This window comes from Pristis pectinata, chromosome 10 (genome assembly GCF_009764475.1).
Source record: "Pristis pectinata isolate sPriPec2 chromosome 10, sPriPec2.1.pri, whole genome shotgun sequence".
Taxonomy (NCBI): domain Eukaryota; kingdom Metazoa; phylum Chordata; class Chondrichthyes; order Rhinopristiformes; family Pristidae; genus Pristis; species Pristis pectinata.
In genome coordinates this window covers 87620244-87635237 of record NC_067414.1, presented here as the reverse complement: position 1 = coordinate 87635237, position 14994 = coordinate 87620244, and the positions used below count along the sequence as shown (strand labels likewise).

Genomic DNA, 14994 nt, shown 5'->3' with positions numbered 1-14994 from the left:
GACTTTATGACTCTAAATTCATAGACAGTGACCAGCTGCGATTGGGGTAAACTGGTTTTTAATCACAGAATGAGTGGAATAAAACAATTGGCCTCAGCCAGACATATCCATTTACCTGGGTCACAGATTAAATACACATGTGGGATTCATACTCACTCAACAGATACAATCAAAAGTACTAATGGACTGCAAGTTCAAGATTTAAACTGGATTTTAGTATTGCTCCAGACAGTCCTTCCAGGTGAGGCAATGCTTCACCTGTGAATCCGAGGGTGTCATTTATTGCATCTGGTGCTCCTGGTGCAGTCTCCTCTACATCGGTGAGACCCAACGCAGATTGGGTGACCGCTTCGTCAAGCCACCTTCACTCCATCCGCCGCAACAGCCAGGACCTCCCGGTGGCCACCCACTTCAATTCCACATGCCACTTCCCATGTCTATCCATGGCCTCCTCTACTGCACGTTGAAGCCAGTCGCAGGTTGGAGGAACAACGCCTCGTATTCGCCCTTGGTTGTCTCCAACCTGATGGCCTCAACATCGATTTCTCTAACTTCTGGTAACCCCTCCCTTTCTCCCCTCCCCCCCCACCCCACCTTCCCCCACCCCGCCATTATCTGCCTTCTTTCCTGTGGGCCCCCTCACCCTTCTCTTTCCCCTCCCCTGCCCTCGTGACCTACCATCAATTCCCACTTCCTTCCCTTTATTCCATGGTCTACTGTCCTCTCCTACCGGATTCCTCCTCCTTCAGCCTTTGGCTCTTCTGCCTATCACCTCTCAGCTTCTCGCATCACTCCCTTTCATCCCCCCTCCCCCTCTCACCTGGACTCACCCATCACCTGCCAGCCTGTGCCCCTCCCCCTACCCCAACCTTCTATTTCTGGCTTCTGCCCTCTTCCTTTCCAGTCCTGATGAAGGGTCTCGGCCCGAAACGTCAAGTGTTTATTTCCCTCCATAGATGCTGCCTGACCTGCTAAGTTCCTCCAGCATTTTGTGTGTGTTGCTTTAGTATAATCATTCCACCTGGGGTTGCCTTTAACTAGAGGAAGGAAGTTGCAGTAGTTAAAGAAAACTAGCAATTCTTATTTCTAAGTCAGAAACTGAAGATTGTTTAAAGTCAGGTACAGCTGTCATACTAATCAGGCTCTAGCTTGCAAATAAGACTCCTAAGAATCAGGTGATACAATGTTGGTTCCAAAATACAAAGTCCTGAGAATCAATTTTAGATACAATTAAGAGTGAAAATGCTCCTTAATTGCTCACTAAGGGGGATATTATTATACAAGTGCCAATATGCAAGTGTCTGGGTTTTCACTCAGTTTGATTGATCTAATGCTTCCAGGGGCACATCACCAGTTATCTGAATGGCAGAGACAAAAGAGACATCAGGACAAAAGATCCATTCATTGCTGTTGGCCAGTTCAGTCCAGGACTTGCAACCTGCTTCCCTGCAGGACATGCTAACTGAAATGTGCTTTACAGAAAAGCTATTTGAACAACAAAGGAGAGTTAAAAACAACAGCAATTACGTAACTATTTAAATAAAATTGTTCATAATATTTAGAGTAGTTTCGATAGCAGGTCATATGATTTTGGCAGTTTAAGGGTTAGTATACTATCATGGACAAATTTGCTCTGCAGTATATACAAAATTTGACAGAGACTACAGGTAAGGAAGTGGAAAGTACCCAGATAAGTCATAAATGATATCAGATCCAATGTTAATACGTTCTTAACAGTTTAAGGGTGGGATGCAAAAGTGGGATACAAAATGCTCCTGTGCTGAATCCAAAACTACGAACATTAGGAGCCAGCATGCAGTCCCAAGTCGCTCTCCTACTTGGAGATATTATAAAGATGCAGCAGTCACTGTGCTGTTAAATAAATCTAATCATCCACCATAGGTTTGCTCACAGGTTTTTGAATCTGTTAACTAAAGGCTAGGCAGCAGGAACTGATTTGCAATCTCATCACTTCACACTGAGAGTGAAATCAGCTCCATTTACTATACATGAAAATATGGCTGGTCCTCAGTTTTTTCACCATTTCATAGTAAATGCGATACAGAAACAACAGGAGATATACAAACCTAGCAATGCTCCATTGACAATCAGTTGCGCAAACACAGCAGCGTAGTTTCCCTTCATTGCATTCCCAATGTACATCTTCGCCGCATCTTCACACGGCGTGTGAATAATAAATTCCTGTAAGGTGCATGAAATTTCATTTTATTACTATTTTTCATCTCTCTTTTGCAAATTTCATAGGTTTATTTTAAGAGCGTGGTTACCCTCTGCCATCTTACCAATCTGGCCATGTTGACAGCATCCCAGAAAGACACTAACCATAGACCCATAAACCTACTTCCTTCAGGGATCACTGGACAAGGATGAAAGAGCGGGAATACTGGCAGGTGCGGATACCTAGTATAACACCATCACTTGCATTCCTGTCCGAGCTCGAGAATGAAGGGAAGGGCTTGGTCAGTTCATGGATTAACTAAGGGTAGATTTGCGCAGCACAATTGTATAAAATGGGTGGTATATTGAACACCTCTCAGCAAAAAGCAAATTGTTGTTGTATATTAGAACATAGAACAGCACAGGAACAGGACCTTCGGCCCACAATGTCTGTGCTGACCATAATGCAAATTTAAACTGGATGTCTGCCTGCATGTGGGTCTTTTTTCATTGGAGTGTAAATTGGTTTATTATTGTCACGTGTACTGAGGTACAGTGAAAAACTTTGTTTTGCATGCCATCCATACAGATCATTTCATCACATCAGTGCATTGAGGCAGCACAAGGGAAAACAATAACGGAATGCAGAATAAGGAATTGGAGAATAACAGGTGATCTTATGGAGATGTACAAAATTATGAGGGGCATAGATAAGGTGAATGCAGACAGTCTTTTTCCAAGGACTAGAGGGCATAGGTTTAAGATGAGAGAGGAGAGATTTAATAGGAACCCGAGGGGCAACTTTTTCACCCAGAGCATGGCCAGTTTGTGGAATAAGCTGCCAGAGGAATTGGTTGAGGCAGATAAATTAACAACATTTAAAAAGGTACTTGGACAGGCACATGGATAGGAAAGGTTTAGAGGGAAATGGGCCAAACGTGGTAAATGAGACTAGCATAGATGGGAATCTTGGTCGGCATGGACCAGTTGGGCCGAAGGTCCTGTTTCTGTGCTGTGTGACTCTATGGTCTATATCCCTCATGGGATGCGGTTCTGCCACACGATAAGGTTATCGAGACAATTTAACTTTCTCCTCATAGTATTTTCAGCAACCCTGTAATTTTCTTGAAATGACAGCCGGTTACTTCAGTGAAGCCTCAACCACAGGTACCCAAGACAAAACCACTATGCCCCCACCCTTGGAATCTGATGACCTGTTCCTCTTCCCCAGGTGAGCCTAGTCATTATTTCAACCCAGGCTGGCAGTCAGTTTGTGGGGATGACTTGGTCCAGACAATAGTGAAAAATGCAGAGGTTTTGGTCGCTCCTTTAAGATTCAATGATTTTTGCACGACTGCAGATTATAAAACTAGCAGAAGCTCACCCATTTAATATTTTAAAACTGTTAAATACAGTTAAGCTCTGTAATGCACCATGCTCGGGTCTTTGGACTACATTTCCCAGATTATTGGGTGTTACACCAATATAATCTTAATCGCCTTTTTTTTATATAAAAGATGCATTTTCCAGTGAACCAAGTGAGTGTAGGAACTGGGTTCCTGCTGAATGGAGAGGGGTGAGAGAACCGGGGCTCCTGTGAGTGGAAAGAGAGCACAGGACACACTACCTGGTGAGCCAAATACCGATCTATCAAGACGTCTGAATGGTCAGATGGTGGAGCTTCACCGCAATTAATTCTTAGGTGGGATACCAATTGGCAATGCCATGCACTGCGTCCTTTGCGGGACAATGAGCTCAGCTAGTCAGAGCGTGGTGCTAATAACGCCAAGGCCGTGGGTTCAATCCCCACACTGTCCAAGCGTGTGTTTTAGCCATCCTCTTTGGCAGCCACTGAATTACGCAAATGCAGCTTGATGCCTGACCGCTGCAAGCAGTTTGTGACCAGTGGTCGCTGGCGCTGCCTTTTAAGTGCCTCCCATTTCTTTCTTTCATATTCCTTGGTTCAAGCAACCAAGGCTGTTTGGGTGCGGAGCTGGGGGCAGACAGCAGGGGAGGTGGGGAGCAGGGACGGTGGCCTCCAAAGCCTGGGCTTGCAACAGCTGGCCTTAGCAGGTGGGAGGGGGGGGGGGGGGGGGTGGGGAGGAGGGACGGGACTGCCTGGCAGCTTGTTGACTCAGGAGGGAAGCAGTCAGCAAGTGTGTGGAGGCAGAGCAGGGTGAGTGTGCAACATGGGGTGCGATGTGGGCGGCTAAGCAGGCTGAGTGTGCGTGGGCAGAGCAGGCACAGAGGGCTTGGTGTCGGTGGCAGCAGCAGCGAGCAGTGTAGCAGAGCGCTTGCAGCGGAGGACAGCGAGGAGGGCAGGTGAAGAGGAAGGGGCAAAAAAAGGGAGGTATGCAAGATTTAAAAAAAACAAAATTCTGCTTGTGTTGGGCTGTTGGCTTCAGCCGCAGAAGCTAGAATGTGGCAAGTTGCAGCAAAAAAAAAACTGAAATCACTGGATTGTAAATTGGATATGTAGACACAGAAGCAACTGGCAGACAATCACGGGGTGTCAAAACCTTCCATAATTCAGAAGCTAAGCAGGCTCAGGCCTGGTTAGTACGTGGATGGGAGACCAGCAAGTGTTTTCTTGCCAGCAGGGGCCACTATCTCTCGCCCTTTTACACACATACACGCCCACACTCACACATCCTGCCCAGCAAATCAGCTGGCTTTTTAAAAACTTGCCCACTCCTTTTTCCTTCACTGCAATACAATTCTTTCACAAATCTATATGCACTGCTCAGCAACGTGCAACTCTGAGAAACAGTTACCGATGCATTTCTTGGTTTCCTATAAAAAGGTCCACATATCCTTCAGTCGTTTACCTGGGATGCTGGATCGTATGTTGCTCGAGTCTGGATGCCTCTCACGTTACTGCCATGTCCACGTTCCGTCATCGCAAACATCCCGGTAAATTTTAAGTCCTGTGAGGTGATTGAGGGGGAACTGTCATGAATAAAAGGCAGTTGACTTCTCTTTAACCTTTCCCTGCCAGGTTATGTAACTTCCTCCTGTGGTCTGTCAGAGGAAAAATGCACCGTGATTTGTGGCTAGGGTTTCCAGTCTGCTGCAATAGCAAATTTAAATTTTCCATCTTCATGGTTGAATTCCTTCTTGACCTTTCCCCTCCAGATTTCTGGGTACCCCTCCCAACAAACTCTGACATTTCGTACACATCATTCCTGACTTCCACTAACCAGCACCAACAACTCGGCTGCTGAGTACTCGTACTTAAACCCACAGCGATGAAAGTAACAAACTTCTTGCTGGAGAGTCACGGGGTAAACACAGCCTATTTTAGCCAGGTTGCACTGAATGCTTCAGCCTCTTCCTTACCAGAACACCAAACTGGCTTACCTTCTATAAACTTCTACAGATGTATGATGGAGAGCACCCCGACTGGTATGGAGCCTCCAATGCACAGGATCGCAAGAGGCTGCAAAGGGTTATAGACTCAGCCAGCTCCATCACAGACACAACCCTCCCCACCATCAAGGACATCTTCAAGAGGCGGTGCCTTAAGGCGGCGGTATCCACCACTAACGACCCTCATCATCCAAGACATGCCCTCTTCTCGTCATTACCCTCAGGGAGGAGGTACAGGAGCCTGAAGACCCACACTCAACGTCTTAGGAACAGCTTCTTCCCCTCCGCCGTCAGATTTCTGAATGGTCCAAACGCTACCTCATTATTCCTTTTTTTGCACTATTTTATTTATTTTTGTAATTTATAGATTTTATGTCTTTGCACTGTACTGCTGCCACAAAACAACAAATTTCACACCATATGTCAGCGATAATAAACCTGATTCTGATTCACCTCTTGGCAACACAGGAGTCATGGTTACCAGACCAAGCTCACAACAGGGGAGGACTGCTCCTTTATTTAAGCAATTTTTTGCCAATGTGAACTAAAAGAGTAATGAACAAAACTCAAAAGAATATGAGACATTGACGCTTCAGTCAGGGGAGACACAAGAGACTGCTGATGGTGCTGGAGTGTGACAACTTATTGCAAGCTGCTCTCTGCAGATCGACTCATTACTTCCATTATTTACCAGGTGCTGGAATCTGGTGCAACAAACAATCTGCTGGAAGAATTCAGTGGGTCAAGAAGCATCCGTTGGGGGGGGGTGGAATTGTCGACGTTTCCGGCAGGGTCTCGACAGATGCAGCTTGACCCGCTGAGTTCCTCCAGCAGATTGTTTGGTGCATCAGTTAGTGTTGCTGTGCTCAGTTCAGTGTCCCAGGTTCAATCCTGACCTTGGATGCTGTCTGTGTGGAATTTCTACGTTATCCCTGTGACTGCATGGGTTTCCCCTGGGTGCTCTGATGTCCTCCTATATCCCAAGACATGCTAAGATCAGTCGTTCAACTGACCACTGAAAATTGCCCCTAGCATAGGTGGATGGCAGGAGAACGAGTGGAGAGATAATGGGTTATGTGAGAGGGAATTGCTTAATTGGTAATTAGTCTATTATTGTCACAGTGAAAAGATAGTGAAAAACTTTGTTTTGCATACCATCCATACAGATCATTTCAAAACATAAGTACATTGAGGTAGTACAAAAAGAAAAGCAATAACAGAATGCAGAATAAAATGTTACAGTTACAGAGAAAGTGCAGTGCAGGCAGACGATAAGGTGCAAGGTCATAATGAGGTAATTGCAAGGTCAAGGGAAATAAGTGGGGGAGTGGAACTGATGGGAATGCTCCAAATGGCCTCCTTCCACTTAAAAGAATATAAGAAATGAGTAACAAGCGTACTCAAAGCAAAATTCTGTAACAAGGTACCAGCTGTTGCACAATTACTATTTAATGTGACATAGTAAAGGGGAGAGGTCAAACAAAAGAGAAGGAAAGTCAGCTTCGGCTAGGATGGTAAACACACAATCTCAGCAAAGCAGGAAGGTTACAGCATGGAAGGATGTCATTTGGCCCCCTGAGTTTACAGTTATAGTGTAATACAGCATGGAGACAGGCCCTTCAGCCCAACTCATCTATGCCGACAACAGTGCCCACCAAACTAGTCCCGTTTGCCTGGGTTTGGCCCACATCCCTCTAAACCCTTCCTATCCACATACTTATCCAAATGTCTTTTATTAGGAGTTTCTGCCAGATACATGCAGCAGCAATCCATCTAGTTACAGAAGGGAGAGAGGATGGCAGAGGCTATACTGGACAGAGTAAAAATTGTTGTGAAGAAACAAGAAAATTTAAGAGGAATCAAAAGGAAGAATCCAAACTAACAGGTGGATTATTGTATAGAATTTAACAGAATGGGACCAGACTAGGGATACTCAAACTGGAGTTTGAGGGTCCATATTCACGTCAGAGCAGAGGAGAGCAGGCCAGACTTATGCCAGCACTCTAGTGTACGTGATGCCTGAACATAGAGGCCACTGGATATACATGGTGATGTTACACTGGCACAAGGTGCTCATTTGATGTTACGTGCCAAAAGGGATTGAGTCTGCTTCCATATTAGTTAAAGGTCATGGTCTTATTTGGCTGCTGTTGGGAATACCAGGAGTCCGTCTTCCTCCATACCAGGGCTTCCTTCAAACTTTTCTCACAAAAAAGCTCACTCACAATCCAAATTACCAATTTCTGCAGAAACTACCTCCCCACCACCCACAAATGATAATCCAACTCCTCACCACCTCAACCCTCCCTATCCTTGCCCCAATTGCCTGACCCCTCCAGTTACCCCATCTGTTCCAGGTATCATCATCAACCCCTCCATCTATTCCAGGTCTCAATCCTCACTCCATTCTGACCACCAGCTCTAACCCCTTCCCACTGACTACACCCAATAGGCTGCCCACCTATTCCAGGTCTTGATCCTCTCACCATCCTGACCAAGCCAACACCAACACCCTACCCTGCTGCACCCATCCCACCCTCAACACCTATTTCAGGTAATGACCTGCCTCCAAAATGATCACCCCTGGCACCAATGCTCTCCCAAACCACTTTTCTATTCCAGATCTCTTTCCTCTATCCATCTTCCATAATCCACTTCCCCTAAACTTTTCCACAAATTTCCATTTTCAGCAAGTGCAACCTATGAGGCTGGACCTTGTGTGCAGTAGAATAACTGAGCACAGGAGGTATTCCCGGCCAAGAGCTGCTGCAAGACAGATCCATACCTTGCTTATTCCTGGACTGAGACACAAGAGAGACTGTAGATGTCTGTGCTCGGTTATTCTACTGCACACAAGGTCCAGCCTCATGGGTTGCACTTGCTGGAAAGCAACTACACCTCCTCCCTCACCACCATTCAAAGGAAACCTTCTCTCAGTTCCTCCGCTGCATCTGCCCTCATGATGAGACTTTCCATTCCAGGACATCCGAGATGTCTTTTTTTTTCAGTAAACAGGGGTTTCCCTTCCACCACCCTCAATGCTGCCCTCACCCGCATCTCCTCAGTTTCCCCGCAGTCCATCCCATCCCCACCTGACACAACAGGGACAGGGTTCCACTCATTCTCACCTTACCACCCTATGAGCCTCTGCATCCAACACATCATTCTCCATAACTTCCACCATCTCCAACGGGATCCCACCCCCGGCACATCTTCCCCTCCCCTCCCCTCTCCCGTCTCCACAAGGGATCGACTCCCTTGTCTGCTCGTTCCTCCCCACCGACCACCCTTCAGGCACTTATCCCTACAACTGTGCAAAGTGCTACACCTCCTCCCTCATTCAGGGCCCCAAATAGTCCTTCCAGGTGAGGCAGCGCTTCACATGTGAATCCATCGGGGTCATTTATTGCATGCGGTGCTCCTGGTGCAGCTTTCTCTACATCAGTGAGACCCAAACCAGATTGTGGGATTAAAAAAAATTGCTTCATCAAGCACCTTCGTTCCATCTGCCGCAAAAACCAGGATCTCCCGGTGGCCAGCCACTTCAGTTCCACTTCCCACTCCCATGCTGACACGTCTGTCCACAGCCTCCTCTACTGCCACGTTGAGGTCAGACGCAGTTTGGCGGAAGAACACCTCCATATTCCGTCTTGGTAGTCTCCAACTTGATGGCATCAACATTGATTTCTCTAACTTCTGGGAACTCCTTCCCTTTATTTTCCTTCACCCCTCTCCTTTGTTTTCCCTCATTCCTGTGACCCCTTCTCTTTCTCCTCCCTCGCCCTCATGACCTGCCCACCTCCTTCCCTTTATTCCATGGCCTACTGTCATAACAGATTCTTTCTTCTTCAGCCCTTTGCCTCTTTCTCGGTACAAGTGAAAATAACAAAACCATACCAATATCTCTTCCACCCATCACCTCTCAGCTTCTCACATCATTCCCATTTACCCTCCCCCCCCCCACCTACCTACCTTCCCCCTCTCACTTGGACTCACCTATCACCTACCATTATGCTCCTCCTCCTCCCCCTACCCTTTTATTCTGTCTTCTGCCCTCTTCCTTTCCAGTCCAGATGAAGGGTCTCAACCCAAAACATTGACTGTTTATTTCCTCCACAGATGCTGCCTGACCTGCTGAGTTCCTTCAGCACTTTGTGTTCATTATTCCTGAATGGGGTGCATTGGTTAAACTTAAAAAAGACCTGATACAATAGGAAGAACCAACATGTGGCTATTTTTGGGTTAGAATTGGCAAGAAACAATCAGGATCGCAAAACCCATTGAAATCCAAATCTTTCCTTCATCCTATTTGTAAAACAAAGAAAAAGTTTTCATTTCAGTAGCACCTTACACAACCTCTGAAAGTCCCATACACTTTACAGCCAGTCAGTTGCTTTTGAAGGGCAGTCACTGAGGTTTCAAACGCTGTAGCCAATTCCTACACAGCAGAAATAGCAAACTGCAAAATGATCAAATAATCTGCTTTAATAATGTTGATTTAAAATGGATACAGAGCAAAGAAGAGAAACTGAATCCCTAAGATTGAACTAACAAAAGTGAATGTCACACCACTGAGAGTTTATAATAGGCCATCAAGCGATTTGTGGAGTTTTCAGGATTGTTTTCTCAGCCTACATATCACTAATCTACAAAGGGAATGAAGTGTTATCTGACTTGTTTCTGTTCAGCCAAATGACCTTAAAGAAGGGCAACTTTGAGGAAGCAGCTGCCACAATATAATTGAGCTCTGTCGAGATCAGAAGCAGGAAAAGCAAAGGCTCAGGACAACAGTACTAAACGAGAAAATAAATCAAAATTACAAGAAGATAAAATGGCCCTTTGCCTTGATTAAATGGATTGAAAAACCGTCGCACAACTCCAGATCAGCAGTGAAAAACAACACATTAGAAATGCAAGGCCACAAGTTAAATAAATCACTCCAAATATATAGGATCAATAAAATCTTTAAACGCTGAACTATATCAGTCTAGTAAGAAAACATTAAAAAGACTTGATACAATAGAAGAACCCACATATGACTACTCTTGTGTGAAATGAATATACAATTGCAATATTGTGCATGGGTAGATACGGTGACACATACCTTTAGAGGCAGAAGCCACTTTTCAATGTGTATCTGGCTGCCAAGGTTGATAACTGCCCCACCGAACAACCAGCAGACCACACCCATCTACAGGTTAAGAACAGCAAGAGTAATAAAGTCAACACATTTTCAGCATAAGGCTCTGTGATTAATGTACATGAAATGGCTAACCTGTCAGCAATGACTTGCATAGACACAGGATAACGAATTAAAGTGACAAGCAACCAGAAACTCAGGGTCAGTCCTGTGGACTGAACGCAGGTGCTCTGCAAAGCAATCATCCTGTCTCCTGTCTGCCTGACATGGTACAGAGGCAAACTTGGTGCCAATGCCTGGAAAAATGCTTCTTGATTCTGAGAAAAGCTCCCTGACCAGTGCCAGGGTGGATATCCACACTGATAATTAGCCAATCTTGAAATCAACACTTAAAAATTATTCTCCTGTCCTAGGTCAAGTCCTTCATCTGCTCCCAAGCCAACTGTCTATATAACAAAGCCACCACCTACTAACAACAAATCCAATGGACTGGGATACTGAACCAGGTCAGCACAGCACAACCCAACATGTGCCAAACCTGAATGTTTAGGCACAACAGAGCCAACCCAAACTGGACATAGATGGTCAGGTCCCATCAGGCTTGGATCAGTTAGCTCTAGTATTAAGGGATGATGGAAAGGAAGATAGATGGGAGTTTGACCAGGACTTAGTCATGAATCTATTGAATGGCAGAACAGACAAATGTTGTTCCTTTATTTTAAGAAAAACTAAATGGAAACTGACAGACATAACGCATTACTCTTTCACAAAATAAGCATCTTCCTTTTAAAATTATAACATAGAACAGAAATTCATTTAAGCAGGTGTCATTCTTAATCTGATATTAGAGCTGTAGCTGTGGGCCTTGAAGAGTGTGCAGTTTGGACAACACGGTTCATGTGAAATTCAAGCACCCGGTCACTAAGACTGCCTACAGACAACCCTACCCTACCTTCCTGGAGAATCAGATTTGCATCCCTTTGGTACCCTTCCCTTTTGAAAGCAACCTCCAAGCTTCTTCCCACATTTATGGAACTGTTTGTCACAGTCATCTCAGGACCGACAAACAAAAATCAGGCTTACGTCCAGACATTTACTCGTCACCTCTCCCAATACACCTGGAGAGCTTTTCCCTGCCACCCCTGAACCATCCCGTATCCCTCATCATTCTCATCTTTAAATCCCCATTTCTTTTCTCTCTTCCTTGAGAACAGAAAAGTTGTGCTCCTTTACTGCAACTTACACACACTGGTTTTAAAGCTTTGTGACATTTCCACTGAGATAGAATTTTCCAAGTACCATTAAAAAATATTAAACATTGAATTTAAGCTCATTAAAAAGCCATTTGGCCCAACAAGCCCATGCCGGTGTTCATGTTCCATATGGTCCTTCATTTATCAGAACGTTCCTATTCCTTCTAGTTTCCTCTTAAAATTTATGCACATAATTTGCTTGAACAATTGCCAGAGGTACCATGTCCCACACCCAAACCATAATCTGGCTAAAGAAGTTATTAGAGCTTAGGGTCGGAGGTCAGCTGATGTAAACGTACTTAGATGCCTGCACCTTCCTCCCACCCTACCCATTCAGCCAAAAACAAACAATCCTTGAGTAGGGATAGGTGGAGAAAGCTGGACCAATCACCAGCTGAATTGCAACCGTAGCAAAATACAGTTTCTTGGATTAGAGAATGGAATTACACAGAATATACAGCAGGGAAAAAGGACTTTGGCCCAAATTGTTGATGCCAACATTCGTGGGCCTTCTTCCATTTTCTCCTCTTCTCACCCTATCAGCATAACCTTAAATTTATTTCTCCCTCATGTATTTATCCAGCTTTGCCTTAAGTATAACCATGTAATTTGCCTCAAATAATCCACATCGTGGCAAATTGCACTCTACATTCCAGTTACATTGTAGAAGTAATCCCTCAAGTCTGAAGAATACAACTTTTGCCTTACCTTTACTCCAGTTGTAAGATCAGCTGTGGAAAGTACTTCTCCAATAGCCAGACTTTTATTGATGCAGTGCTTTTTCTTTTCTATCTGAAAGAACAGCCAATGAGACTTACTTTATTAAAAAGAACAATCACAAACCAAGTTCATTTTATTAACAAGGCAGTCAGGAGATGATGACTTAGGCTGGACATAAGGAGATAAAATTTGAACTCAAACAGAGCAAGCAAGTGTCCCACAGCTGAAGGCACACTTGAGCAAAGCACCCAACTCACAGGTGACAGTGCTACCAAGTCACTCCTGACAGTAGTTCGTAATACTCACCGGGACTCATGCAAGTCCCTTCTTATTTCCAGGATGTCCACAGTGCGTGTACAGTAAAACTCCAATAATCTGCTGTTCAATTGTTCAGAAATCCTGACAGTTTGGCATCTGGCTCACTTGTTAGTCCAGAGTGTGAGCCAAGAGTTCAGCAAGGATGGTGGTTTGGCCTTACCTAACTTTAGATTATATTATTGGACAATTAATATCAGATATTTAATTTTTTGGATACAAGGTTTAGATGTAATTCAATGCCCCAAATGGGTATACCTTGAGCACCAATCAGTACTTGAATTTTCATTAGTTTCTATTTTAGGAGCTTCACTAAATGAAGAATTTTCTTCCAAGTGTCTATAGGTATAGATGTCTGGAGTTCGCTTTCGCATTCATTCTTAATTTTGTCCAATGATTCTAGATGTATTTTCATAATTAAGTCATAAATTATTGCTATCAAGCCCTTCTGATAAGGATTAAGACCTAAAATTTTTTCCGTAGTTTCAATTTTGTAAGGTGTTGGAAAAGAGGTTATAGTAGTTTTTAAAAAATTTCTAATCTGCAAATATCGAAAAAAGTGTGATCTAGGCAAATTATATTTATTAACATACGACTAACCCAATTGTTAAACATACAATACCAATATGGTTTCAATTTCGTAAATTTTTAGGATTGAATAAATTTAACTTGTCAAGTCCCATTCAATCTACTTTTTTCTTTCATCCATCCAGAGTTGACTCAGCTTTTTCCATATGGAAAAGGAAGGGAATAGTATGTTTTCGTGATCTATTCATTGATAACTGTTTTTCATCTTTTGAACAATTGTCTAATAAATATAATTTGCCTAGATCACACTTTTTTCGATATTTGCAGATTAGAAATGTTTTTAAAAACTACTATAACCTCTTTTCCAACACCTTACAAAATTGAAACTATGGAAAAAATTTTAGGTCTTAATCCTTATCAGAAGGGCTTGATAGCAATAATTTATGACTTAATTATGAAAATACATCTAGAATCATTGGACAAAATTAAGAATGAATGCGAAAGCGAACTCCAGGCATCTATACCTATAGAGACTTGGAAGAAAATTCTTCATTTAGTCAATACATCTTCAATGTGTGCCAGACACTCGTTGATACAGTTTAAGGTAGTCCACAGGACCCATATGTCAAAAGATAAGTTAGCTCATTTTTATAACCATATAAATCCTATATGTGATAGATGTAAATCAAATGCGGCTTCCTTGACACATATGTTTTGGTCCTGTCCTCTTTTGGAAAAATATTGGAAAGACATTTTTAACATTATTTTAAGCGTATTGAAGATTGATTTACAACCTCACCCTATCACTGCAATTTTTGGATTACCAAGGATAGAGACTGGCCATTTATCTGCTTCTGCTAACCGTATGATTGCTTTTGTTACATTAATGGCCAAACGATCCATTTTGCTTAAATGGAAGGATCTAATACCCCCTACTACTTTTCAATGGTTCTCTCAAACTATATCATGTTTAAACTTGGAAAAAATTAGGAGTGGTACTGTTGATCCTTCACTTAAATTTGAAGATATTTGGAGTCCATTTATTCAATATTTTCACATGATGTAGATCCCCTTTCAATAACTTTCCAACTTAGAGGAACGGAGTTGACGACATAATATTGCTCTGTTTCTACTGAGAAATTTTAGCCCAGTCTTTTTTCTTTTTTTGTTGTTTGTTTTTTTTTTGAAATTTTTTTGTTCAGTTTAGTTTATACTGTTTACAATTTTTCTTATTTGTTTTTTTTCTTTTAATTTATATAATAAATCTTTTTCTTTCCTTTCTTTTATATTATATTCATTTACTAAGAGATCGTGGGATCTACAGATTTTTTTTTACATTTTATTGTTCTTTATGATTGTTATCCTGATCTCTTTGTATTACATGTATAAATATTGATGCTATTAATTTGAAAACTAATAAAAAGATTGAAAAAGAAAAGAAAGGGTTCAGCATGTATGCTGGGTGTGCAGCTGAAATCAGAGCCCGCAGTT

At 43.1% G+C, this 14994-nt stretch overlaps 1 protein-coding gene and 1 non-coding gene across 2 annotated transcripts in view; one reads left to right on the top strand and one right to left on the bottom strand.

Annotated features, from left to right (window-relative positions):
* The window catches only part of acoxl (acyl-CoA oxidase-like), a 331885-nt gene that overhangs the window by 305164 nt on the left and 11727 nt on the right, over positions 1 to 14994 (bottom strand). The window contains 4 exon segments of the mRNA XM_052024328.1: positions 2088 to 2202; positions 5007 to 5105; positions 10652 to 10738; positions 12649 to 12732. Of these exon segments, the coding sequence (XP_051880288.1) occupies positions 2088 to 2202; positions 5007 to 5105; positions 10652 to 10738; positions 12649 to 12732 (385 nt within the window).
* Positions 3923 to 3996, top strand: trnai-aau (transfer RNA isoleucine (anticodon AAU)). Its single transcript has one exon. It is a non-coding gene; the product is annotated as a tRNA-Ile (tRNA).